The sequence below is a fragment of the Crocodylus siamensis genome, chromosome 8 (assembly GCF_052110815.1).
Source record: "Crocodylus siamensis isolate JL-2025a chromosome 8, ASM5211081v1, whole genome shotgun sequence".
NCBI classification, from domain to species: Eukaryota; Metazoa; Chordata; order Crocodylia; family Crocodylidae; genus Crocodylus; species Crocodylus siamensis.
The window spans coordinates 57,618,463-57,643,645 of NC_143402.1; the positions used below are offsets into that span (position 1 = coordinate 57,618,463).

Consider the following 25,183-nt stretch of genomic DNA (forward strand, 5'->3'; position numbering starts at 1 on the left):
GAGGCAGGGTGCAATTGGTCCAGATTCTGCCCCACACCTGAGAGCCACCTATTAGCCAGAGCCAGGGCTCTTAAGGGGGCAGGGTCCTTCACCTCAAATCTGTGTTTTATTTTTTAAAGGGAAAGGAACTGAAATATTTTTTTAACCCCCTCCCTCCCATGGGCTGCCCTCCATGCTGGGGCAGGGTTGGGAGTGCTGGAGGTAGGGCTTGGACAGCTGTGTGAAAGAGGCAGGGAGATTAAAGGCAAATTGAAAAGCAAAAGTGGGTGAGTTTGTGTCTCCAAGGTAACAGGAGCCTAGGGGGCAGCTCCCCCTTCCTGGTTTTCTAGCAGCTTTTGGTGCATGTGGGGGTCACCCAGGTCTTTGCTGGTTCAGGAAAATGCCTTCCCCCATATGGGTGGGTTATGGGGCAAGACTAGGAAACCCAGGAGTTGAACGGCCCTGGGACAGGGGCTGTTGGCCCTGTACTGCCGGGAGGGGGAAGGTGAGTTTGGGGTGGGGTTAGTCACATGGCTGGTGACATTATGGGGAGTCTTCCTGGTGCCAAAGGAGTTGTTCACAAAGGAAGAGAGGGGTTCCCTGAGTGACGTGGGTGCTGGGGGGGTGTCCCCAGGTGACGTGGCTAGGCGGGTCCTGGTGCCCCGCCCCCCCCCCCCCACCTGCCTGGGCACCTGTAGGGTGGAACTGCCCCCGCCCCCTGGCACATTCCGGTGGAGCCACAGCTTCCTCTTGCCGCGTCGCGATGGCCCGGGCCAGCGACAGGTAACACAGCCCTGATCCCAGCCTGATTCTTCCCCCTCCCCCCCCCACTATCCCGGGGGGGGGGGGCAGGTGGTAAGAAGGAGCTCCATGCGGGGGCAGGGGGTCTTTCCTGCCCCCTCCCAATTTCACTGGAGAAAACCCTGGTGCATGGGGGGAAAACTGTGGCTGGGGAGATGTGTCCACTGTCATCCCCACCACAAGGGAAGGGTTACATCACCCCCCCGTGGGGGGCTTGGGCCCCGATCCTGGGGGGGGACGACTCCTGAACCCCCTGGGCAGGGGGGGCCCTGTCCAGCCCAGCCCTGCCTTCCCCCCTGGTTGCCTGTTTGCTGAAGGCGGCAGGATGTGGCCCCAGCCCTGCCCCTGTTTGCTCAATGGAGCTGGGACCTTGAGCAAACACAGCTCGGCCTAGCCTGGCCCAGTGGGGCCCCACACTGCAGCCCTTGCTGTCCATCCCCATCCCCCACCCCCCCGTGCCTGCACTCTTGATCTGCAGCCCTCTGTTCCCTTCTTGGAAGCCAGCCAGTACCCTCCCATGCCCAGCCCTATCCTACCCCACCTTACCCCACCCATACTCTGATTCCCTGCCAGGGAGAGAAGCTGGCTGGGCCAGATTAGTGGGGCTCCAGGCCGGGTCCTTTCCAGCTCCTGCCGGTGCCAACCCTGGGCAATACTGGTGCAGGTGGGAGTGCTGTTCCCGAAGAGTCGGCTGAGGAATGTGGGGGTGCTGCTGAGACCGTTGGGGTTGCGGGGGAGGAGGCTGAATCTGAGTCCCAAACAGGAAATGGGGTGACCTGCTGCTGGGGGTCCTGGTGGAATGGTTGAGGGAGGTCTGGATGGAGCCTGTGTAACACTCCCTCTCCCAGTGCCCCCCCGCCCGACCTGACTTGCAGCCTGGAGGAGTGCACGGCTGCGCTGGATGCCTTCCTCAGTAACCGCTTCACCGAGAGCCTAGACCAGCTGCAGCCCAGGTGCATGGGGGACCTGATCCTGGATGGGGCAATCTGGCTGCCCCAACCCCTACGTGGGGGGGATGCTGCTCAGTGGGGAAGGTGCCCCCTGTGACCTTTCTCACCTTCCCCCTCCCCCCTGACCTTCAGGACCAAGGAGAGCATGTACCATGCCCTGGTCTACGCCACACTGCGGGCCATGCAGGCCATGATGACCTTTGAGCATGGAGACTTGGCACAGGCTGGGCACACCATGAAGGAGGCACAGGAGGTTTGCCACAGGTGCGGGTGGTGGAGGAGGGCATGGGGCTTGAGGCAGTAGGGTTGCCAGCAGACCCAGCTGCATCGGGGTCCATGGTATCCCTACCCCTTATGCCTCACCACAGAGGTAGTTGCATTGGGGTCCCTGATGCCCATAGCTCCCCACAGTCCACTCAGAGCCAGCTGCATCAGGTCCTGCATCAGGTTCTCTGTTACACTCCAGAGTCAGCTGCATTCCCTCTGCTGTATGGAGAAGGAAGCTGCTGACTCTCAGAGGGGCACTGGCTGGAGTAATGCCTCCCCTGCGGGCCATTACATTGCTCAGGGGAATGCAGAGCCCTCGGTCCCCAGTCCCAGGCTGACCCATTGCCTTTTGCCCCAGGTTCCGCAGGAAATCTAGCGTGGCCGCGTCCTTCTCCAGCCCAAGCAGTGATGCCTTCACTGAGGGTAACGTGGTGCAGTGAGGTGGGACCCCAGACTCCTGGGTTCTCTCCCCAGCTCTGGGAGGACAGTGAGGGGTGGGGCTGGGAGCTTGGATGCTTGATTCCATCCCAGCTGGGGGAGAGCAGTAGGGGCTGGGGGGTTGGAAGCTCGGTCACCTGGGTTCTCCCAGGGACAGTTGTGGAGGCTGGGGGCATGGATGCCTGGGTTCTCTTCCCCAGGCCTTGGTGGGGTGCATGACCCTACTTCCCCCCCACCGCTGCCTTCCTCCACAGAGGAGCTGCATGCTGAGGTTTGCTACGCAGAGTGTCTGCTGCAGCGTGCGGCCCTCACCTTCCTGCAGGTACCTCTTTCCTGCTCGCCTGTCTCCCTGCCCTGCCCAGGCCTGGCCAGGACAGGATGCTGCCAGCCTGCACTGCTAGGGGCTGACGGTTGGGCCATGGTCCCTGTTCTACCTACCACCACCCTAGAGCCAGCTGCATCCCAGTGCCTGGGGGAGGGCTGTCTTGGGTGGGGTGGGGGTGCTAATCTACTCCACATCACATCCCCCAGGACGAGAACATGGTGAATTTCATCAAAGGTGGCATCAAGGTGCGGAGCAGCTACTTGATCTACAGGTGAGCACAGCCACAGATGCCTGGGCTCTCTGGGAGGGAAGTGGGTTGGAGGGGTTAGAGCAGGGGGTGCTTGGAGCCAGGATCCCGGGTTCTTTTGAGGTGGGGGTCAGGCTGGGGGAGCCCAGACACCTAGGTTTCCTAGGAGGGAAGTGAGGGGTAGTGGTGAGTGAGAGTGCTGGGAGCCTGGACACCTGGGTTCCTTGGGAGGGGAGGGGAGGGGGGCTGGGAGGGTATAGCCAGGGGGGCCAGGAGCCTGAATGCCCGGGTCCCCTCCCCAGTGCAGTTCCTTGATTGCCCATTACAGAGAGCTGAGTGGGGTGCTGCAGTCGGGGCACTGCCCTGCGGGTCCTGCCCGCCCCCACCTGGAGGGGGGTGTTGCACTGGGCACTGGCGCCTTCAACCTAGTGAGTGACTTTTCCCACTTTTTCCTCCCCCGGGGCCTGACGTAGGCCTCATTCGGTCTTACTGCCCCCCATGTTTTCTCCAGACGCTGTCGCTCTTCCCCCCGCGCATCCTGCGGCTGCTGGAGTTTGCTGGGTTTTCGGGGGATAAGGTAACCCCAGGGGGGTCTCAGCCCCCCCTCATTCTAGGTCCTTTCTTGCCACACAGAGGCACCCCTGAGCTGCCCCTGAACCATGGGCTAGACTGGGCCAGGGACACCCCCATACTTGCCTGGATGCCTGGGTTCTTTGAAGCTCTGGGGTGTGGGGCTGGGAGCCTGGGCACCTGGGTTCTAGACTAGCTCTGGAAAGGGGGTGAGAGCAGGGGGTCTCCCTTCCCTGGGTGCTGCTGCAGGGTTGGGGATGGGGTTTCTCTCCCGAGGTGGCTGCATCAGGTGCAGCACCCCCCCAGTCCTCATGGCTTGTCACCCCCAGGAGCTGGGGCTGCGGCAGCTGCAGGCAGGGGCTGCCAGCCCCAACCTACGTGGCCTCCTGTGCACCCTGCTGCTCCTCTGCTACCACACCTTCCTCACCTTCGTGCTGGGTGAGTGCGGGTCCTCATCTGGCTTGATCGGGAGGGGGCGGGGGGGCTTGTTTTGGAGCCCAAGCTGTGACACCCCCACCCCCTTCCCCAGGCCTCGGGGACGATGACTTCACAGAGGCCGAGACCCTGCTGCAGCCCTACCTTACCCGCTACCCCCAGGTATGGCCGGTATCCCTCACTCCTAACCTACAATCCTTTGACTTCTCTCCCCCAGTGGCCCTGGTGGTGCCCCTCACTCTCAACCTGCCCCCCCGCCCCTCCCATGTCTCTTCTTTTCCCCCTGCAGAGTGCCATCTTCCTGTTCTTTGCTGGTCGGATCGAAGAGATCAAAGGGAACATCGACAAGGTGAGGGGTCCCCAAGGCCAGGGGAGTCATGGGGGGCCTGGTGGGGCATCCTATGATGGAGGGTTATGGGGGGTAGGTTCTGGAGCGGGGGGGTCGTGAAAAGGAGGTGGGGGGGGGGCCTGGATAGGGTTCTCTGAAAGGGGCAGCGCTGACCCTATGGTGCCTGCAGGCCGTGGCCCGATTCGAGGAGGTGTGCACAGCCCAGCAGGCCTGGAAGCAGTTCCACCACATGTGCTACTGGGAGCTGATGTGGTGCTTTGCCTACAAGGGGCTCTGGAAGATGGCCTACTTCTATGCCGACTTGCTCAGCCAGGAGAGCCGTTGGTCCAAGGTGGGGCCCAGTACTGGGGGGCAGCAGGGGGTGAGGTGAGGGCAGGAGCTCACTGTATGTTTCTGCAGGCCATGTATGTATACATGAAAGCCGCATTCCTCAGCATGCTGCCCCTTGGCGAGCCCCGGCCCTTTGGAGAAGATGAAGTGGAGCTGTTCAGGTAGGGCCTGCAGGTCATAACAGGCACCAGCAGGACTGGGCGTTACATTGTGGGGTGCCCAGCCTGGCTGTACCCAGGCAAATTCCCTTTGTTTTCCTTGCCACACTTTTGTGTCATCAATAGGTTCAAGAGTTAACACAGCCCCGAGCTGATTCTAGTGCTAAGTCAGGGTTTCAAACTCTACAGACTGGGGTCCAGTGTTGGAGCTTGGGGGGTAGTGCTTGTATGTTGTTTTTGGGGTTGTGGCCTGATCTATTTTGGCAGCTTATCTTTCCTCCTCATCTGCACCCCCCAGGCAGGTGTCCTCTTTCAAGCAGAAGATTGCGGGCAAGTCACCCCCCACAGAGAAATTTGCGATCCGGAAAGCCCGACGCTACAAGGGCAGTGCCCCCATGCCCCTGCCTGTGCCTGCCCTGGTGAGATTGGGGATGGGTGGGGCAGGGGAGCTAGGAACCTGGGTTCTCTCCCAGCTCTGGGAGGGGAGTGGGCTCTGGTGAGTTACAGCAGGGGGGTGGGGACCAGGATGCCTGGGTTCTCCCCCCTCTTCTGGCTGGGGAGTGGGAGATGAATGTGGTAGAATGAGGAGGCTGAGAGCCTGGACACCTTTTATTTTTTTTTCCCCCAGCTCTGGAAGAGGAATTGTTAGCCTTGAGATCAGTCAGTCAGTCAGTCAGTCTCATTGATGTCTTGTGGCTCTGCCCTGTGCCTCAGTTTCTCTGCCCCCCTGCCTGGGGTGGGTGCGTGCGTGCGCACCCTCCAGCCGAGGGTGGTATTCCTGACCCACCCCCTTTCCCCTCCCAGGAGATGATGTACATGTGGAATGGGTTCTCTGTGCTGGGCCGGCGCCGGGACCTGCTTGAGGGGACATTGGAGACACTGCTCCAGGCTGAGAAGAGGCTGGAGGAGTCTCCAGGTAATGGGGTGTAGTGGTGGGGGGGAAGGGGCTGCTGGCTGGGGGAGGGGATTGGGGGGGTGTGGCCCCCCCCAGGTTGCGGTGCCTGTCATGACCCTGTTGGGCCTTAGGTGTGTGTGTGCATGGGGGGGCTCCCCTCACTGAGCCTCCCTCCCCCCCACCCTAGGTGGTGAGCATCATGTGGATGACCGGTGCCTGGTGCTGCTGCTCAAAGGCCTCTGTCTTCGGCACCTGTGCAGCCTGGGCCAAGCAGAGGCCTGCTTCCATGCTGTGCAGGCTAGGTGCGACCCTGCCACTGCCTCCTGGGTCTGGATGGGGACACAGGGACCCTGGCAACCCCTCCCTGGGGTGGTGAGCAGGAGGCTGGGGGATCCTGCTGGCTGTTCCCTACACCCCTGGCAGTCCCTCCCTCTGTCCTGGAGGTGTCTGCAACAAGCCCGGGGTGGGGGGGAGCGGCTTAATGGGGTAGGTCTTGCCCTGAGATCCCTCTGCCCCACCCTTGGATTGCATGGTGGGAGTGGGAGCTAAGGGTCAGGGGTGGGGGCAATAGTCATAGCATCCTTGTCTGTCTGCAGCGAGAAGCAGCTCCGCTATGACCACTACCTGGTGCCCAATGCATTGGTGGAGCAGGCGCTGCTGTGGGCGGCGCAGGGCCGAGGGGCTGAGGCAGTGTCCCTGCTGCGGCGAGCCAAGTGCGTCCCATCTACACCAAGGTGGCACTGTTGCCACAGCAACCCCTGGGGGGGGCACTGCATTCTCCTGGCCTATACCCCCGATACACCGTGCCTTTTGCAGGGTGGAGAGGCAGTAGTTCTAACCCACCAATGGCTGCTCCTGCCTGGAGTCCATATTCCCCATAAGCTGCAGGGCAGGGCTGGAGGGTCCTGGGGCAGAGGATGGAAGTGGGGGCAAGGTCTGGAGTCTGACCCTGGAGTGGGCAGGGGAGTACTGGGAACAGGGTGGATCTCCTCCTTGTTCCCCTCACTAATAAGCTGTTCTTGGGGCACAGGAACAGCTACAAAAACTACTCCATGGAGTCACGAACCCTCTTCCGCATCCACGCTGCCCTGACCCGGCTTCGTGCTGTGCCGGAGGAGAATGGCATTGGTGGGGCTGGTCCTCCCTGAGCCCTCTAGGCCATACCTTATCCCCACCTGCAATGATGGACTTTTGCCTGCACCCCTAACAAAGCCAAAGCACCTGCACTCTCATGTCCAGATTAGACCTCTCTGTTGCTTATATGAGCTGTATGCACAACTGTGTGTGGCTTACCCAGACTGGGGAAGGGGTAGGGTCTACTCTGTCTACCCATCTCCCTCCTAGTTTCCAAAGGTAAGGGCTCCTTCCCCTGCTTCCCCCCCCTCCTTGCTTATATTTAACCCCTTGGTTCCTTCCCCTCCCCCAGCAGGGGAGAGTAGGGCAGATAGTGCCCTCCCACCTGGGTGTGGGGTGGTGCTGTGTATCCCAGCCCTCCCCTTCCTTCCTCCAAGGATATTTTGTGGCAAAATGGGTGCAGCAGCAATCTCATTGCAGAGGAGGTCTTGCTCTTATCTCTCTGCCCCTCTCTTCTCCTGGCTTGAGGCTTCAGAGGTATGGGAAAGAGGAGAGGGGTGTCTGCAGGTAGCCTGAGAAGCCCAGGGGATCTAGTGGGAGATTCTGGGTAGCCAAAGATGCACCTGTTTTTACCCCTCTGTGGGCCCTAGACTCCACCTGTTGGGCATTGCCATGTAATTCTTTTCTGCACCCTGGAAGGACATCAGCATATATCCCCATCCCTACACCTGAGAGCTGGAGCAGAATAGTCTCAGTCCTCAGGCCCAGCATGATTTCAGTGCCTCCCTTGCTGTGGGGACCTATACACAGGCCTGACCTGATGTCACTGGTATGGGATGGAGCAGAAAGAAGACAGTGCACTGGGCTGGCACCTGGTCCCTGCCGGTGGCAGTCAGTGACCCATGGACAACGCTTCAGGGTGGTTCTATGCCTCAGAGACCACTGGACTTGAGCTGTTTGTCTCCCTGCTGGTATGAACAGACTGAGCTAAGCAGGCTGGGCTGTGGTAGAAGGGACGAGTGTTTTATGCTAGGGCTTCTTGTCCGGGGCAGGGTGTTTCTCATGCCATGTAAGAGGCTGATGAGGTGAGGTGCAGCAGGAAGATACGGGTCAGAGCTGGGAAATAAAAGTGCTGATGTTTGTATCCTTAGGCTGTGTTTTTACATGCATGTACATTTGTATACATACAGCCATCTGGTATGTCACATGTACCCAGATGTGTGTACACAGCTGTTTGCCACATCAAATGCACCCATGTATATATACCACCCCCATTTGGCATGTTGCATACAGCTGTATTGTGGGGTGAGGGGAGAGGTTCTGTGTGCTCATACATACACACAGCACATGTAGCTGCTGCTCCTCCAGCCTGACCAACCCTCCCTTCCCCACTGAGGTTCTTGGATGATTTCAGCTGGCAACTCCCTGCCTCAGCAAACAAAACATCCCCAAGGTGTGGCCAAGCCTGCTTGCCCTGGGGTAGGGGCAAGGGCTCAGGCAACTGCCTCCAGGCACACAGAGCAGCTCTTGCCAGGAGCTGCAACCCTGAGCCAGCACTAGAGCTTGGCAGCTGTGAGCTGGGGTGGGTGGGTGGTACAGCTCTACTCCCCCCTGCTTCCCCACCCCCCTTCCAGCTGTGCTGAGAACAGGCCTTGCTGTATCAGCAAGGGAGGGCTCTGCCTCTCCACAAACACCTGCTTAGTGGGAGGGGGGGGAGCTGGTGCTACAGCTGCTGCCAGGCCCAGCTGTGCCAGATAGTGTGGGAACCCTGCCAAGAAAAGGGGGTAGGTGGAGGGGGTGCTGGCACCAGTCAGGAAAGCACCTGTCCCTTCCCCACCCTACTGCACCAGGGCTGGTCTCTGCTGGTACTATCATGAAATACCTCTCTCCACAGCTGGGAATGGAACCCAGGTGTCCTGGTTCCTAATCCCCTTTCCATTCTTAATCCCTGAATCCCCAGAGCTGGAGGTTGTAACCAGGTATCCTCACTTCCATTCTCCCTCCCCTTAACCACTTGTCTGTCTCCAGCTGGGAAGAGAAACCAGGTGGCCTGGCTCCCAACTCTTAACCACGTGGCTTCTCTAAACCCTGCCCCTTTCCCTCCTAGAGCTGGTGGCAGAACCCAGGCATCTTGACTTTCCATCTAGACCCCACTTGCTGTAGCACCTTTTTGGTCCCCTGCAGCCAAGAAAAGATTTGAGTAGGAGGCTTGATAGGTTGGCACAAAGGACAAAATGCAGAGCCAGGATTCCTGGGTTCTACTGCCAGTGTGGAGTGCTTTTCCTCTTTGTAGCATGAGGTACTTGCCCATATTTACAGTTGGACAATGACCAATGACATGGAGCTGTTGCTGGGTGGGGCAAGAGTGTACCAATCACTGAAGAACACAGCTTGTTCTAGGAAAAGCAGCAAACAATGTTCACAGGTGATTCATGCTCCTGGCATCAGCATGAAGGAATCCAACCCTTGGCCTGACATTTTGCTCTTGACCTGTGATTATCCAGGCAGGGCTTCAAAGCTAGAGTGGGACATGGATCACTTACCTGGTAATGAAATGCAGCTGCTTTTGGGGTAGGACCCAGCTGCTGTTTATTGATCCCGAGTTGTTGTTCAGGACTCAGTGAAAAGCACCACCCTGCAGGAGGGGTTTGTGGGAGGTGGGTGTGGGAAAGTTAATCAAGTGTAAAAAGAATAAGGAAAACTCCTCACCTGACTATATCCCCAGAGATCACTAATGAGCATTAAGGAAAGCAGGTGCTCCCCTTCCTCCCCAAATCCAGGTTAGCTGCTGGCATGAAAGGAAGTCACAGAGTCTAGGGCCTGGGAGGCTTTTATTTCAACACAAAGGCATGAGGTGGGGCTGTGTCACTGGGGTTTGGGCAAGGACAACACTGTTCCAAGCAGTAGTGGCTTCATGGGGGGAGGGGGAGCAGGACTACCCCTTTGTGTGGGGGGCTCTGCTGACCATCTCCACAAAGCATGAAGACACCCAATACATAGCATTAAGTCTGGACACATCCTTTCAAGCACCTGTGCTAGTTAAGAAGAGGAGCTGGCATCCAGAGTGGGGCAGAGGCTGCTGGGAACCAGCAAGGGCTAGTCCTGCACTCCAGGCTCAGCAAGAACCAGGGACAGAATTGATTTCCATGACAACTGTCTTCCCCAGCCCCCGACCCCCTCTAGGCAGAGGAGTCCTCCCCAACAGAGATGGGGGCTGGGGCTGTGGTTTCAGTTAACGCCTGCTTTGCTGCCTCTTTCTGCTGCTTCTTCAGGAGTTTGAGTTCCTTACGCTCCTTGCGGTCTAGCTCCTGCACCAGCTCCTGGAATTGGGGGCTGCCGGGATTCACCTTGTTGCCAAAGTGCTCGTGGGCCTTGGCCACTAGCCGTGCACGCCGTGCCTTCTCCTCCTTCACCTGCTGCTTGCGTGCTGCCTTCTCCTGCTTCCACTCTGCAATCAGTTGTGGCATCTTGTCCATCTTGGCTGCGATCAGCTTCTCCCTACAGCCAAAGCAAAGGGGGAAGGGCAGCTAGCAGAAGGCTCTGGGGGGGCACTGGATTGGAGATGGGTCAGCTCTACTACAGAGCACTGGGGCAATGGGCTCTTCCCTAGAGAGCTTTATAAGACAAGAGGCCCTGACCTAGGCAAATTGAGATGGAGCCCAGGGCAAGGGTATGGCAGGGGTCATATCCTTCTTCAACGCCCCCCCCCCACCTCTGCATCCGCTGCATCTTCTCCTCGCGCTCCTTCTCGTCTAGTGCTGCCTCCATCTCGCGCAGCCCCGGGTACCACTCCCGCTCCTCGTCCTCCATCTCCCGCAGCTGCTCGGGGCTGGGCCACAGCCGGGCCGGGTCCACGCCCGAGGCGGAGCCATAGCGCCCGAACATCTTGGCCTTGTAAGCGGGCTGCAGCTGCCACTTGGGCGTGCTGGGGTCGTCGGAGTCGGGCCGGTAAACACCGCCCAGGCTATACTTCAGCGGGCCCGCGCGATACCCCCTTGCTGGGGTGGCTGCCCGCAGCAGCCACACGCAAACCCGCTCCATGGGCGCCGCCATATTGGGCCGTCACGTGACCTAGCACAGCGCGGTACCGGGGACCTTGGGTTGCCTCTGAGCTGCCTGACCGGAAGCAACATGCTGAGGTGGGCTAAGGGAGATTGGAGGTTGGCTAAGGAGGACCGGAAGTAGAGCTTGAGCGGCACGGGGATGGGGGGGAATAGGCATGGCCACCGGAAGTGGGGGTATAGGGCGGAAGTTGTCTTTTTGGAGGGAGATTGTCACAGATGACCGGAAGTGGGGACGAGGAAGGCTCGAAGACCACCAGAAGTGCTGGTGGGGAGGACGGAAGTTGTTTTTTTGAGACAGGAGATAAGTACCCCTGGAGGTAGACTGGGCTTTGGGGTGGTTGCTTGGCTTTAAGGTGGTGGGCTAGGGTCACGCTTTGGAGGGACAGGGTAGGACAAGGCCACAGGCAGGGTCCAGGCTCAGTGTGAAGGACCCTGAGGAGGAGGAGGCCCTGGCACTGCCACCTGCTGACTTTGCCAGAGACCTGAGGTAACAAGAGGACAGGAATGGACTACAGGGGGTCCCCAACCCCCCTTACCCCATTACCACCAGTCAAGCATCTCCCCCTTTGTCTGGGAGATTAGCCCTCTTGGCCTTGGCCTGCACTTGAGTGAAGTTAACAAGGTTTCTGGGGGCTCTGGATGGGGTGGGTGTAAATGGTATGGCTGGGGGTGGCCTGAACTTCCCAGAGGGGGTCCAGAGGGGGCTGTGACAGGGCATGCTGGGGCCACACACACAGAAGGGGCAGGTGTTGGAGGGCTTTGTAAACCTGTCTATCCCTAAGGCTGGATGTCAGTGGAGATGGGAAGTAGGACTTTGTTAGAGGGTGTGTAGGGGGGGAGTGGGTGCTGGAAATTTCCCTGGGCATATAATTTGGGACAGGCCTATTTGTTATACAGGGATGGTGGCTCAACTGAAGCAGACCTGTTTGTTAGGGAAGTAGAGGACAGTGGCTCTAGGCCCACTAAGAGAGCTATAAATTTCTCTACAGCCATTGGATACATATGGTACTGGGGGCAACCAATGAGAAGCAAGGGATGGGCATGATGGGCCAAAGGTCAATAAAGAGTGCTCCAGTGGGGGGCACCAAGCAGGGCACACTGGGTAGTGTGGACTCCCACTTGATTGTGGCCAAGGAGCTTATGGACGCCACTCAGTGAAACTCTGCCTGGAGATGTGCCCAGATGGACACAGAAATGACTCCACAGTCACCCTGTCAATTGAGGCAGGAAGCACGACTCAGGAGTTATTCAAGATGGGAAGATGGAAATGCACTCATTAGGTGCGGAGCAAATAGTTGCAGGAGCAGTGGAGTTCGGAAATGGGGAATTATCAGTATGCTCACGTGTTGTCTTGCCAAGCAAAATGGTGAGGTTTCCTTGAAAAAAGCGCTGTTGCCTAGAGAAGTGGTGTTGCATCGACTACCAGCCACAGGTCTGGACACAGCACTGAACTGGGGCAAGAGGATCATACAACTATGTAGCTTGTTGAGTGATGTAACCATGGACCTTGTTAGCCAAGTTGCTGTATGTGGTACTCTGTCAAGAGAGACACAGGATGACATCAGAAGGTGGCACCATCTCAGAGCAAGGCATGGGGTCAAACAGGGTGTTAGAATGACATGCAGGCATCTTGACAGGCAGTTGATGCTGTGGGGGCCATGTAACATCATGGTATGGTGATGTTGTACAGAGGCTGTTTGGAATGGGCACTTTCTGGCTTGTGTGGCAGCCACATATGCCTGACCTGAAATGCTCATGAAACACTACTGCTTCTCATGCTACTGCCTGTGGTAACACCTCCCAGGTGGGTCTGTAGGAGAAAAATTTTGCCACCACCAGCTCAGAGCCTTCACCTCACAGTCCATGTGAGGTCTCGTCTTTTGGTGACTTCCTGTGCTGCAGAGCTGACTGACTCTCCCCTCTGTGCGCACCCCCACCCCCACACCAAACATCTTCTGAAGCCCCCATGGAAACATGGTTCGAGTTTTATGAGTTTCTTTTACATCCATTCCACAGGAGTAATCATTTCTCCTCCCCCACACCTCTCCAGCCCCTGCAGTGCTTGATCTGACCGTTTCAAATGTGGTCCCCCACTTCTCTGCGCTGAGAAGAGCAGAAGTGCGGTGCTGCCTGGTCCTGCTTCGGAAACATGCCTTCTGTTCAAGGGCAGCTCTGCCATCCAGTATCATGAGGTCCCTGTCCAGCTAGGATTACCATATTTCCAGCATCAAAAAAGAGGACACCTGGGAAGGGGGAAAAGGAGAGGGGGGGAGGGGCATCTGATTGGTGGGGCAGTGATAGGCCTGTGCCCTACCTCTGCCCTTCACTCCTAAGCCTCTGCCCCTGCAGCCCTACCAGCCCCCCTCAATCCCAACCCGCAGCCCGCAACCCTGCTGGTACCCCACACTCAATCCACAGCCCCTGCCCCCCTAGCGCCGCTGGTGCCCCTTACTCCCAACCTGCAGACCCCTGACACCCCAGCCCTGCTGCACAAGCAGCTCCTGCATTGCACCTGCTCTCTCTCTCTCTCTTACTCTAAAAACCTGCCCAGACCCAGCACAGGGGGCCAAAAAAGAAGACACATCCAGGAAAACGCAGATGTATGGTAACTCTACATGTCCCAAGAGCCAAGGTGTCAACCTGGGCATCCTGGCCCAGATTTGGCCTCAAGCCTTCCCTTTCCTCCTTCCAAATTCCCTCTCCCCCCCGGCTGGGGGTTATTTGCTGATCTGTACACTTCCCTACCCTGTGAATCCCTCACAAAGATCAGCCCCTGACCTGTCCCTGTCAAGTGCCTGGCCAGGTGGAAGCCTGGTACCCTCCCTGCCTGCACAGCCTGGGTTAAAGGAGACACATTGTTAACTGTCAGCAACACGGGGTGCATGACCCATGGCTGAGGAAGCTGGCAGAGGTTGCCGGGGGGGCTGGGTACAGGGCCTACAGCAGTGTCTTGTCTGCCAACCTCACAAGGCAGTGACACCAAAGCTGCTGAGTGCTGCTGATAGTCCCTATGCAAAGCCCTGGCCTCCCCAGTGGCTCCTTAGGCCCTGGCTGCCCCTGCCTGGCTTGGGCCCCACCTCACACTCATGTCAAGCTGAGCAGGCCCCAGGCCCTTTGCCGAGGGTCCTAAAGCAGGCCTCATTGAGGGGAGATGGCAGGATGGGCTACTGGGGCTCACAGAGGGAATGGAACAGAACCTCAACCCCCAGTATTGATATGGACCTGTTTGCAGCTCCTGGCCCCTCCTCCATTTGGCCCTGCTCTAGCAGGGAGTGGGTGGGGCTGAGTGCAGCTCCCCACACAGCCAACCTGCAGCTTCCCATGGGGCTGGATGAAGACTCAGATGCCTGGGTTCCCTCCTGCTGCCTCAGATATTGTATGTCATTTCCCCCCCTTAACATGAGATCACAGATTGCTAAGGGAAGGTGACCAGTGACCATTTAGGACAGGAAATGAAGCTGAGGGCTGGGAGCAGAGAGGGGTGGGCTGGGCACATGGGGCCTGTTGTAGGGCATAGGTATTTATCAGTGAGGGCCCAGGACATCCCAAGAGGGAAGGATCCAGAGGCCCCGGGGGCCTGGCACCAAGCTGTCACTCTCCCCTGCCCCCAGGGAGCTGGCAGCCTCCTCCATTCCCACCCCCACCTCACCCCCCAGCTCCACAGGGCTGGGCAGGATGTGAGGCAGATGGTCAGGCCTGGCACCAGTGCTGGGATGTGTGGCTGCTCCTACGCCCTACCTAGCACCTCAGCGCCCAGCCAGTGAAACAGGCAGGGCCCCACCCCTGGACATGGGCAGCCATATCCCACATGCTGTCCCCTCCTCTGCAGGCCTCAACAGTCCCAGCCTGGCTGGTTGGGAGTGAGGGGTATGGGAAGGGCAGGGGCTGCAGTGATGAGTGAGGGGCACTGGCAGGGGAGTCCCCCCATCCCCAGCACCCATCCTTTCCCCCAGCTGTAAGATTGAGGCCTGGGCTGGTGCAGCTCCAGAGCCTGCCTAAAATGGGGGCTCTGTTATGCTGGATTCTGCCACCGCTGCCTCCTTGCAGCCCAAGGTCAGGACCCAAACCTGCTAGGGTCCTGGGAGCACAGCTGCCTCTCTGTGGGATGCTGCAGAGATCAGTGATTTGGCTACAGGGGAATGGAGGGGTCTGGCCAGGACGCTGTGTGCTGAATACAGCTACAAATCACTCTGCACCCAGACCTGGCGTCAGCCCCTGGTGTCAGGCCTGCAGCTCCCACCTGCATCCCCTCCTCCTCCATGGTGTCAGGAGGCCATGGAGCAGAGCAGCCTCAGGGCCATGGGAACAGGGGGGGCCAAGGGGGCTCACTGCCTGGGGCAGAACTGGTCCATCCTCCCCGTCCATGGCTCAGTATCCTCGTGGAGCAATTTGGCAGCTCTGGCTACTGTCATTTGCTGCCTGGAGTGGGGGGGACGTGACACCTGAACGGGGTCACCTGGGAGAGTTCTCTGTATGAAGGTGGCAGAGTGTGGGCTGGGGTGGAGTGGGGGCATGTGTTGGTCATGAGACAGCAGGGTCCAGGGGGACCAAACAGCCTGCCGGTGGCGCTCCTCACTCCGAATCCGCAGCCATTATATTACCCTCCAAGATCTGCTCGTGCCCCTCACTCCAGACCTACAGCCCTTGCCACCCCCAGCCTTGCAGGTGTCCCTTCCTCCTGATCTGCAGCCGCATGCCCCCACAGCCTTGCGGGTACCCCTCACTTGCAACTGGACTGGATTTGTCTAGGCCCTAGGGGAGCCTTGCTTGCAGAGAAGCTGCAGAGGTGGAAAATCCTGAGCCCTTGCCCTGTAGATAGCTGGCCACAGCCTGATACCTGTCCTTGCTTGATGCCATGGGGGGCAAGGTACCACTTACCCAGCAGGTGCCAGGTGCATTGCCCATCCCAGGGTGGGGGTGGGGCAGTGACTGCACACAGTGCTCTCCCCTCGCCCCTTCAAGCAAGCAGCTGGGCAGGATTCTCAGCATCTGTCATGTCAGCAGATGGCAGGAGCTGGCACTGTAGCGCCCAGCCTGCCTCACCCGCTGCCCAGAAAGGGACCTTCCCTCTAGCAGCCTCTGCCCAGGAGGAGCCCCCCTAGGACTTGACACTGAGCCTCTCTTCCCTCCCCCACACCCCTTGCAACATGGGAGGGAGAGGAGCAGTGTGAGCAGGCTTGCATCTGTCCATCCATCCGTCTGTCGCCAGACACCCAGTCCTCACTTCCCCAGTGCAGCAGAGAGCACAGGAGTCCTGGCACCCAGTTCTGTGACCCTTGTGAATGGGAAAGGAGTCAGGTTTCCCAGCTACGTGCCCCTCCCCGCAACTTCCTTCCCTGGTGTTGCCTATACAACCCAGGCAGCCATCCCAGTGGGCCGCCTGGGAGTGATGCTCAGCCTGTAGCCATCTCTGCTACATCAGCCTCTGGCAAAAGGGAGTATGTGGTTACCAAGGTGGGGTCTGGGCTGTGGTCTCTGTGGGAAGCTCTGTCTGTCCATTTGTCTCCATGCCCCCTCCCTCTCACCTCTGCCCACATGTCTGTTCAGCCTCCAGGCCCCTTTGGGAGCAACCCTTCAGGTGGGGAGGGGTCCCCCAACCCCCACTCTGCCCACCACGGCCAGGGGGGAAGGGGAGGAGGCAGGTGGCCCAGGCTGGCGCTGGCAGGGGCTGGAGCTGCCAGCACCATCTGTCAGGCTGTGAGCATCTGGGAGCCAAGGTGACCCCATCGCCCTGCGTTAGTGCTCCGCGCCTAGCATCTGGATCAGCTGGGGTGGTGGGGGAGGTACTGCTGGGGATACTGCTCAGCTGAGCCCCACTGTGTTGGGGACCCCAGCCCCCCCAGCTCCCTGGCACTGTGATTCCCCCCTCCCCCAGCATCCCCTGGCTCTGTCCTTGGGAATTGGCTCTGTGTGTGTGTGTGTGTGTGTGTGTGTGTGTGTGTGCGCGTGCATGCGCGCAAGCGTGAGTGACCCAGATTCCTAGATCTGTGTGTGAGATCCAGACACCTGGGTCCTGTGTGTGTGTGTATGTGAAAGTGAATGCCCCAAATGCTAGGGTTGTGTGTGTGTGACCGAGTGACCCAGATGCCTGGGTCCTGGGAGAGGGGTGTGTGCACTCATACGCACAAGTGAGAGAGACTGATCCAAATGCACAAACTTATGTGTGTAAGTGTCTGTGTGACCTGGATACTTGGGTCCAGTGTGTGCAGCAAGCTCTTTGGCAGACAGGATTCTCAATCCCTGATGTCAAGACCTGGAGACCCCACCTCGCAACCTCCCAGTTTGGGCGCCCTGTCTTGCCCTGTCCTGCACTCACCTCTAGGCACCCCCCCCCAGCTGAACACCAGGGGGAGCCCTTGTCCAGCACTTCATGCACCAGCCATTGGGACTTGCTGTTCTAGGTGGCTGCAGGTCAGGAGTGCGGGGCATCAGCAAGGCTTGATGGGGAGGAAGGGGCCTGTAGGTCGGGAATGAGGGCCAGCACCTTCAGGGCTGAGGGCAGGGGGCTGAAGGTTGAGAGTGAGGGGCACCAGCAGGGCCAAGGTGGGGCAGAGTGTTGTGGGTCAGGAGTAAAGAGAACCAACAAGGCTGGGGGGGCAGGGGGCTGTGGGCTGGGAGTGAGGGGCACAGGCAGGGCTGAGGGGTGGTAGCCCTCCCCCCCCACCCGCCCTCTGTCTGACTTGCATCTGCAGTCTTCCCACACCCTACATAGGGCAGGGACCATCAGGGCTCTTTCCTTCCCCAGCTCAGGCCTGTTTCCTGGTTGCTCCCCCACCAAGGTGGGGGTGGGGGGCAGGGCTCTGCTGTGCTGAGTGATGGGCTACTGCGTGGAGTTGGGGGTAGCACCCAGGGGTGCCCCTTGCCCCCCAGCTTTGTTCTCATCATCCCAGAGCTCCTTGGCCTGGTCCAGCTCATGTGCCACTGCCCACCTAGTCTTCTTGTGTCATAGAGATTCGTGGGGGGGCTTGATCCTGGACCACTTCAGGACCCCAGCATGCAGTCGGTCACAGATGCTGGGCTGTGGGGGATTGGAGCCCCCTGGAAGCCCTGGCTTCTGTTGGAAGGGGCTGGGATTCTACCACCATCCCCCAAAACCTCCCCAAGCCCCACTCCGGCTGGGTGCCTCAGTTTCCCCCCTCGGGCTGGCATAAACAAGCCTATGAGGCAGGACCCAACTACGGCACCCTGGCCCTCCCTGGCACTGTAGGAGACCCACCCCCTCTGGCAGTATGAGGGCTGGGGCACACAGGCCTGCAGTTCTGGGTGCAGCCGCTAAGGGGCGTCTCCTGGTCTGAGTTGGGCCAGTACCGTAATTCTCCTAGTGCAGGCCTCTCCCTTGGCTTGGGGAGGGAGAAGGGGCTGAGCTTGGAGCAGACTCAAGCTCCCCTCCCTGTAGCCCAGTGGAGCAGAACAAACCCCTTGGCTGGGCCGGCTGCTTTCCCCTGTCGCCCCCTCAGCACAGCCAGCACCGGCACCCGGCCAAGGCTTGTTAACCCTTTGCTGCCCAGGGCTCGCGCACCTGGCTCAGCTGGGGAGGGCCCTGAATGCCCCCCTCCCCCCCCAGACTGGGGCCTAACTGCCGTCTGCCCTCCCAGTGGAGGCTGTGTGGCCCACTGATGCATGGGGGAGAGAGGATGAGTGGTTAGAGCTGGGGCTGTGGGCCAGGATGCTTGGGTTCTCTTGGCTCTGGAAAGAGAGTGTGGGGCTCTAGCACATTACAGCAGTGGGGGCTGGGAGCCTGGATGCCTGGGTTCTCTGGGAGGGAAGTGGGGCCTAGTGGGTGAAGCATAGCTCCCAGCTTGCAGGCCCTGAGTTCTTCCTCCCTAGCCCCACCCCCCGGGGCTGTCCTGGGGCAGGAGGGGTTAATTCCCCCCGCCCCCTTCAGGCCTGTAATGGGTTCCAGGCCTCAGAGCTGCAGCCAGCCCCAAACCCGCTTTTAATTAAAGACACACAGGAGGGGAGGGGAAGGAGGCTGTGGGGCGACTATGGGGGGCACTGCGCCAGGGGGTGCTCTGCTCTTCCTCCCACCCCCCAGTCATCCAGGGATCAAGAGTTCTTTTCGTCAGGAAGAGCCTAGGCAAGTGGGCTCCCAGCACACCCACTGGACCCCACTTCCTTCTCAGAGCTGAGGACAGAATCCTGGCGTCTGGGCACTCAGCCCTGCCCTGCTTTGGCCCACTACACCCCACTCCCTTCCCAGAGTCATGAGAGAACCCAGGCGTCTGGGTTCCCTGTCACACCAGGGATTTTGCTCCTTTCTTCAGAGCTCACAGACCTTGTGCAGTGGCCGGGCACTGCCAAGGGATGGGGAGGAGGGGCTGGACTGGATGCTGGCATGGCCGGGTGGTGCCCTGCCGTGGGACATGCTCCAAGCTAGAGGCACCTCAAGGCTTCTGTACCCCAGTGGCAGGGCTTCTTGAGGGAGGCTGTGCCTAGTGGGGAGTGCATGGGGCCAGGAGCATGGATACCTGGGTTTTCTTCAGCTCTGGGTGGGGGAGTGGATACTGAGGGGGCTTAGAATGGGGATGGGTGGGAACCTGGATGCCTGGGTTCTGTCCCTGTTCTGGGAAGGGAATGAGTGGCTTGTGAGTTAGAGCAGGGTGTGCTAGGAGCCCAGATGCCTGGGTTCTAATCCCTGCCCTGGGATGGGAGTGATGCTAGGAGGTCTGATGCTGCCACTGTCTTGGTAAAACAGTTCCCCCATCTGGCTGCCTGCAAATGCTAGGGGGGCTAACAGGTCATGGCTGAGATCCCTTCCCAGCCCCCCAGTGCTCCTTGCTCCAGCCACAAGGCTCCACACTATCTAGGACTCCATTACATACCTCATGGCACATTGTTGGGGAGGCTGTGTCTGGGGGGCACCAATGGCATCACCCAACCCCCTGCCCCTTGTCTAGCCAGGACTGAAGTATCTGAGCTCTCTGGGTGCCTCTGCAGCCTGTGACTCCCAGCCCTGGCCCCTCGCCTGCTCCGCCCAGCCCAGCTTAGCTCGCACTCCATAAATTGTGGCTGCCTGCACCCGGCGCCGCACCCCCTCCCAGCTTCCGTCTCCTCCTCCTCTGTTTGGCCAAGTTTTTTCCCCCTCCTTAAAGCGCCAAGGCCTGTTCCCCAGTGCCACCAGCCTGCAGGCATGTCCTGGCATCACCTTGGCATTGCTTTGAAAGAGCCAGGGCTGTGGGGGCCACTGGTTCTGAGCCAGCAGCCGATGTGGGAGGCCTCAGGCTGGGAGCTGATTGCTTGGGTCCTGGGAGGGCTAGGAGATGTGTTTAGGTCTGGGGATGACCTGGGCCAGACCAGCTGGGTTCTGCATCCTGATTATTCCAGCCCAGGAGTGACACTGGGCCTGGCCATGGTGCTCTGGCACGTGTGTGCCACATGTGTGAGAGGTCAGGCCAGATGTGGGGGAGGGGGTGTTGGGGGGGGAACAGGGAGGAGGGCCTGGAACCCCAGGGCCATGAGGCTGCTCCATGCTGAGGTGGGCAAAGAGTCATTTTGGTTTTCCCCCAGGCCTGTCAGCAATGGGGCCCTTATCCCGGCTGGGGTGGTCTGAGCCATGCCTAGCATGATGGGGCACAATATCTGGGGAGGAGGGGTGTGTGTCCATGCATGCTTGTATGTCTCTGTGTGTGTGTATTTATGCAAGCGTTCACCTGTGTGTGCATCTGTGTGCCTGGCTGCATGTGTTTGCATGCACATGTGGGTTTGATGTGTGCTTGTGTGCATATTTGTGTGTGTACATGTGCATGTGTTCATCTGTGTACATGTTTCTGTGTGTGTGCATGCATGTATAATTTGTGTCCAGGCATGTATATGTCTCCATGCGAGTGTGCATCTGTGTGCCTGCTTGTATGTGCATCCACTTATATGTATGTGCAGACATATGGGTACGCTTCTGTGTGCATGCTTGTGTGTGTGTGCAGGCATGTAGGGATGTAGGGATGTCTGTACATACGTGCATCTGTATGCATGCTTGTGTGTGTGTGTCTGCATAAGCCCACATGCGGGTGTGGGCACCCCCCCTCCCTGCAGGTCCCCGGTGCCACTCCAACCTCCCGCATCTGCGGCCGCAATCTGCCGCCCTGGCACATCTGCCGGTGCGGAGACTTGTCGCACAAACACAGCCGGCTCTGCTCGCTCCCACCATCTGGAGGCGCCTGGGGGAGTGTGGGGAGTTCCTTCCCTGCCTTCACTGGGCAGCGGGAGGCATGGGGCCAGGCCAAAGCCTTGCACACGTGCTGGGGGGCTGTGTGGGCAGGTGGGGGAAGGGGCACATGCATGAGGCAGGTGCTGTGTGAACATAAGTGTGCTACAGGCACATTCATGGCACCAGTCTGGGGGTGTGAGGTCATGCCTGTGCCCCTGGGCAGACAGCACATGCTACAGCTGTGTACACATGGAGAGATGGGGGGTGGGAGGAAGCCCCTGTTCTTCACAGTGGCTTGTGCCACAGAGGACTTAGATGCCTGGGTTCGACCCCTGGCTCAGCCTCAGGACCTGAGCATGTGGCTTCTCCTGCCTGTGCCTCAGTTTCTGCATACAGAGACAGAGGCTGGCACCCTGGGGAGGGCAGGATGGGGAGAGGAGTCTCATACCAGTCTCATGCCAGAAGTCCTGTCTCAGTTTCTAGAAAGTGCCCAAGCTGTGGTGTAGGCACTTTAAGGCTTTAAAGCGGGAGGTGCCTCCTGCTGGCACCCACCCAAGGGAGAAGGTAAGTGAGGGCAGAGGAAGCAAGAGGTTCTCCGAGCTCAACCTCTTTAGGAGACAATGAAAATTAGCATCTGAGCTCCTAACCATGCCCAAGTGTGTGTGTGCGCATGTGAGCAGGGCGGGCTGGGAGCAAGAGGTCGGGAACCAGGATGCCTGAGTTCTGTCCCACCTTTGAGAGCAGGGTGGGGTTCTGTCCCCAGCCTGGCAGGGGAGGGGGGTCTGCAATGTTAGAGCAGGGGGGCTGGGAGCTCAGAGTCCCCAGCTTTGGGAGGGGAGGGGGATCTAATGGATTAGAGGAAGGGGTCTGGGAGCCAGGACTCCTAGGTTCCTTCACTAGCCCAGAGCAGGGCATGATGGTGAGAGATGGATCAGGAAGGGGGTAGGATTCCCTGTGCCTGAGGGAGAAGTGGAGTCTAGCAGATTAAGCGGGGGGGGAGCAGGGAGCAGGGAAGAGAGAGAGTGTGTGTGTGTATGTGTGTATGCTCATGCTAGAACTGGAAACCAAGACTCCTGGGTTCTATTCCCAACTCCAGGATGTCATTGAGGGCAAGTGACTGGAGCCTAGTCAGACTGGGAGCCGGGACACCTGGGTTCTCTGTTTCCTTGGGGTTGGCAGAGTTCTTGGAGACACCCCTGGGCACTAATCTCCCACTCTGCCCAGCCCTTCTAATCAGTTCCCCATCCCCATGATACATACCTTATCCAGAGCTCTGGACCTCCTCCCCACCCCCACCAGGGCCAAAGATCCTGTGTGCATGGGGCCTGGTCTTGCACATGCACACGTCTGCACATGCAGGCACATTGGGGGGGGAGGTGGCTGGGCGAGCAGCCCCATGTGGGGGGGAATGGGGGCTGGGGGGCTGGAGCAGATGGTCACCTTGGCAGCCCTCCCACCATGGATCTGTTCCATGCATTGCACGCAGCCGCCCCAGGGCCCCAGTGCTGCCAGGAAAAACAGCCGTGCTCCGGCTTCCTATGCCCAGCCCCCCAGCCTGGCCCCCACAGCCCCCAGCCAGCCCCACCAATCCCTTCCACAACACTGCTGAGTCCTGGGGGAATTCCCCTCTCCTGTGGCTGCTCCAGTCACTGCCACTGTGGGGGTGGCACTGCTCAGGAGGAGCCCAGGGGTGCAAATGAATTCACAGCCTTGGGAGACATCACTTGCTATGGTGGAGGGAGGAGGGCCGCTAGGGCAGGAGGAGTGGGGCTACTTGGCAGGACACCCCTGCCTGAAGGGTGGGAGGATGTGGGATTGGTGGCCACTCCTGTTTCAGGACCAGTGAGCTCAGAGTTACCCCAAGATGGACCCCTGCATACTGGGGCTCACACCTCAGTTCCCCCACCTGGAAAATGGATCTGGGGCCATGAATTTTCCTTTCTCACCACCCCTGGGAGGGGCTTTGAGATGAGGAGGCTGGTGGTGAGCCAGGGCCCTTAGGCCAGGACCTGTGGGTAAAGGCTGGGACCCCCTGAAGCCTTCGTGACCAGAGCAGCTGCTTGGTGGCAGTTGACCCCCCTGCTGCTTCCCACAGCATGGTGACCCCTGCTGCCCCCATGCACCCCATGTAGGCCCAGTGGCAGGCACTGTGCTCTGGGGTGCAGGGGGGATTTCTCCTTATGGCTCCAGTCCCAGCCTCATCTTCCCTGGGGGGCACTGTGTGGGGGCTGGGGGACAGCAGGGCCTGCATTGGGTCCTAGGCAGGAAGGGGGGAGTCTATATTTGCTCCCAGGGGCCATGGGTAGTGGAAGGGGGATCCCTGCCATCCTGTCTGTCAGGCAGCCCCCCTCCCAACCCCCAGCTGCGGCAGGAGGGTCTGGGGCGGGTTGGGGGGTGCCGGCCTGGGAACAAAGGCCCAATTGAGGAAGCGTCATGGCAACGGTGGCTCCGTCTCACGCGGGCAGCATGTGCCAAGGGGGTGCCATGGTTACGCCCGCGGGGCGCTCAGAGATGCAAGGCGCCGACATGGGCAAAGCCCCCCCCCATACACCCACCATGCTGGGGGAGGGGAGCCCCCCTGCTTTCCCCAGATACCCTAGCACAGGCTGGCATGCCCCCCCAGCTGGCACAGCCTCCACACTGAAGCCTGTGCCAGCTCCTGGGAGGGGAGGGGGTGTCTGGGAACAGGGCGGGGGGGGTTCATGTCTAGTGGGTCTGGGCTGGTGGCACTGATCCAGCTTGGCCTGGTGGGGAAATGCTGCCAGGCCCTGGTGCCAGTGCCCCCCCCCCAATCCTGATGCTGACTGCAGTGGTGGGGAGGGGGGGCCTGGCCTGGCCTGGCCTGGCACCAGACCAGAAGGGAAGGGGGTCCTGCTAAGAGGGAGGAGCAGGGGGTGGGGCCGGGGGGCCTGGGAGCCAGGATGCCTGGGTTCTTTCCCTGCTGCTGGGAGGGCAGTGAGGTCTAATGGATTAGAGACTGGGGGGCTGGGAGTCCAGACACCTGGGATCTCTCTGGGGCTCTGCAAAGGGAGTGGGCTCCAGCAGGTTAGGACAGGGGAGGCTGGGAGCCAGAATGCCTGGGGTCTCTTGCTGCCTCTACCACAGGCCTCCCCACCCCCGTGACCTCATCCACATTCCTCCCTTTCCCCATGCCTTGGTTTCCCCATGTGTCCCCAGCTGGGAGGCTGAGGGGGCTTAAGGACTCATCCCCCAGCAGGACTAGAGCCCACTGCTTTCCCAGGGCAAGCATCAGAGCTGTGGCCTGAGTTTGTGTTGCGCTGTGGGGGGTGGGGAGGTTGCTCTGAGGGCCTTTTGCGTCTCCATATTCCACACCCCCATCATGATCTCCTGTCTTTCTTTCCAGTCAGGACACAGCAGGGCCTGGCTTCCCTAGCCCCCACCCCCCTTCCATTGGCTTCAAGGGGCTGCTATGGACACGTCAGCCTGGTAAGTACATGGACACCACAGAGCCAGCCACACCCCAGGCTGGGTGAGGGGTCCTGTTATTCCCAGCCACAGTGTCCCACTCCAGAGGTACCCACATCCCAGAGTGACAAAGGAACATCATTGTATGTAGCCCCTGATGCCCACTCCAGAGCCAGCTGCATCCCAGCACCAGGCAAAGGGTTCCCTTCTAACCAGCCCCTAACAGGTCCCACCCCAGCCACAGCCTCAGCCTTGCACTGAGGGGTTCCCTTCTAACTGTCTCCCCTGACCCCTCCATGTGCTCCACCCCAGAGGCAGCCACCCTCCAGCAGGGGATGAAGTCATCCTCTATATTTAGCCCCATCAGTGCTCGAGGACAGGAAGCTGGGGAGAAAAGGCAGCTATTTTGGGCCTTCGCCGAGGTATTTTTAGCCCCTTTCAAAGGCCTGAGGAGCCTGTGACTCACAGCAGCCAGGGGAGCACCCCCCACCTGCCAACCAGTCTGCCTGCCCCCCCATCCCTCATGCCCTCCCAAGTTCTAGTCCTAGCAGAGGAGGTCTCAGCACCCTCTCCCCTAGCAACTCCATGCCTCTCGTCCCAGTGCCCTTGTGCTGCCCTGATGGGGGGTGGTAGCTAGGATGCCTGGGTTCTCTTTCAGCTCCCCTTCCAGAGCTGGGTGTAGAACCCAGGCATCTGGGCTCCTCGCTGTTATAATCTCCCCCCCCCAGACC

The 25,183-nt window shown here is 59.6% G+C and overlaps 2 protein-coding genes across 8 annotated transcripts; one reads left to right on the forward strand and one right to left on the reverse strand.

The window, feature by feature from the left end:
- Window positions 1–132: 132 nt before the first annotated feature.
- On the forward strand, window positions 133–7,968 carry LOC149858748 (tetratricopeptide repeat protein 39A-like). 7 transcript variants are annotated; one of them, XM_090059858.1, is made up of 18 exons: window positions 408–762; window positions 1,629–1,733; window positions 1,863–1,994; window positions 2,356–2,420; window positions 2,636–2,757; window positions 2,967–3,031; window positions 3,336–3,435; window positions 3,519–3,584; window positions 3,907–4,015; window positions 4,107–4,174; window positions 4,302–4,361; window positions 4,531–4,692; window positions 4,761–4,852; window positions 5,148–5,268; window positions 5,654–5,765; window positions 5,932–6,046; window positions 6,341–6,478; window positions 6,775–7,968. In XM_090059858.1, the coding sequence occupies exons 1-18, from the start codon at window positions 743–745 to the stop codon at window positions 6,890–6,892; spliced, it is 1,770 nt and encodes a 589-aa protein (XP_089915984.1). In that variant the 5' UTR covers window positions 408–742; the 3' UTR covers window positions 6,893–7,968. The 7 variants fall into 7 exon arrangements, with proteins under 7 accessions (XP_089915983.1, XP_089915984.1, XP_089915986.1 ...); XM_090059860.1 differs by having other exon boundaries at window positions 6,341–6,457; XM_090059861.1 differs by having other exon boundaries at window positions 2,690–2,757; window positions 6,341–6,457.
- A 1,662-nt stretch (window positions 7,969–9,630) lies between these two features.
- Window positions 9,631–10,970, reverse strand: GADD45GIP1 (GADD45G interacting protein 1). Its single transcript, XM_090060021.1, has 2 exons — window positions 10,531–10,970; window positions 9,631–10,316 (listed from the first exon to the last, which is right to left on the reverse strand). The coding sequence occupies exons 1-2, from the start codon at window positions 10,869–10,871 to the stop codon at window positions 9,998–10,000; spliced, it is 660 nt and encodes a 219-aa protein (XP_089916147.1). The 5' UTR covers window positions 10,872–10,970; the 3' UTR covers window positions 9,631–9,997.
- Between the last annotated feature and the right edge of the window lie 14,213 nt (window positions 10,971–25,183).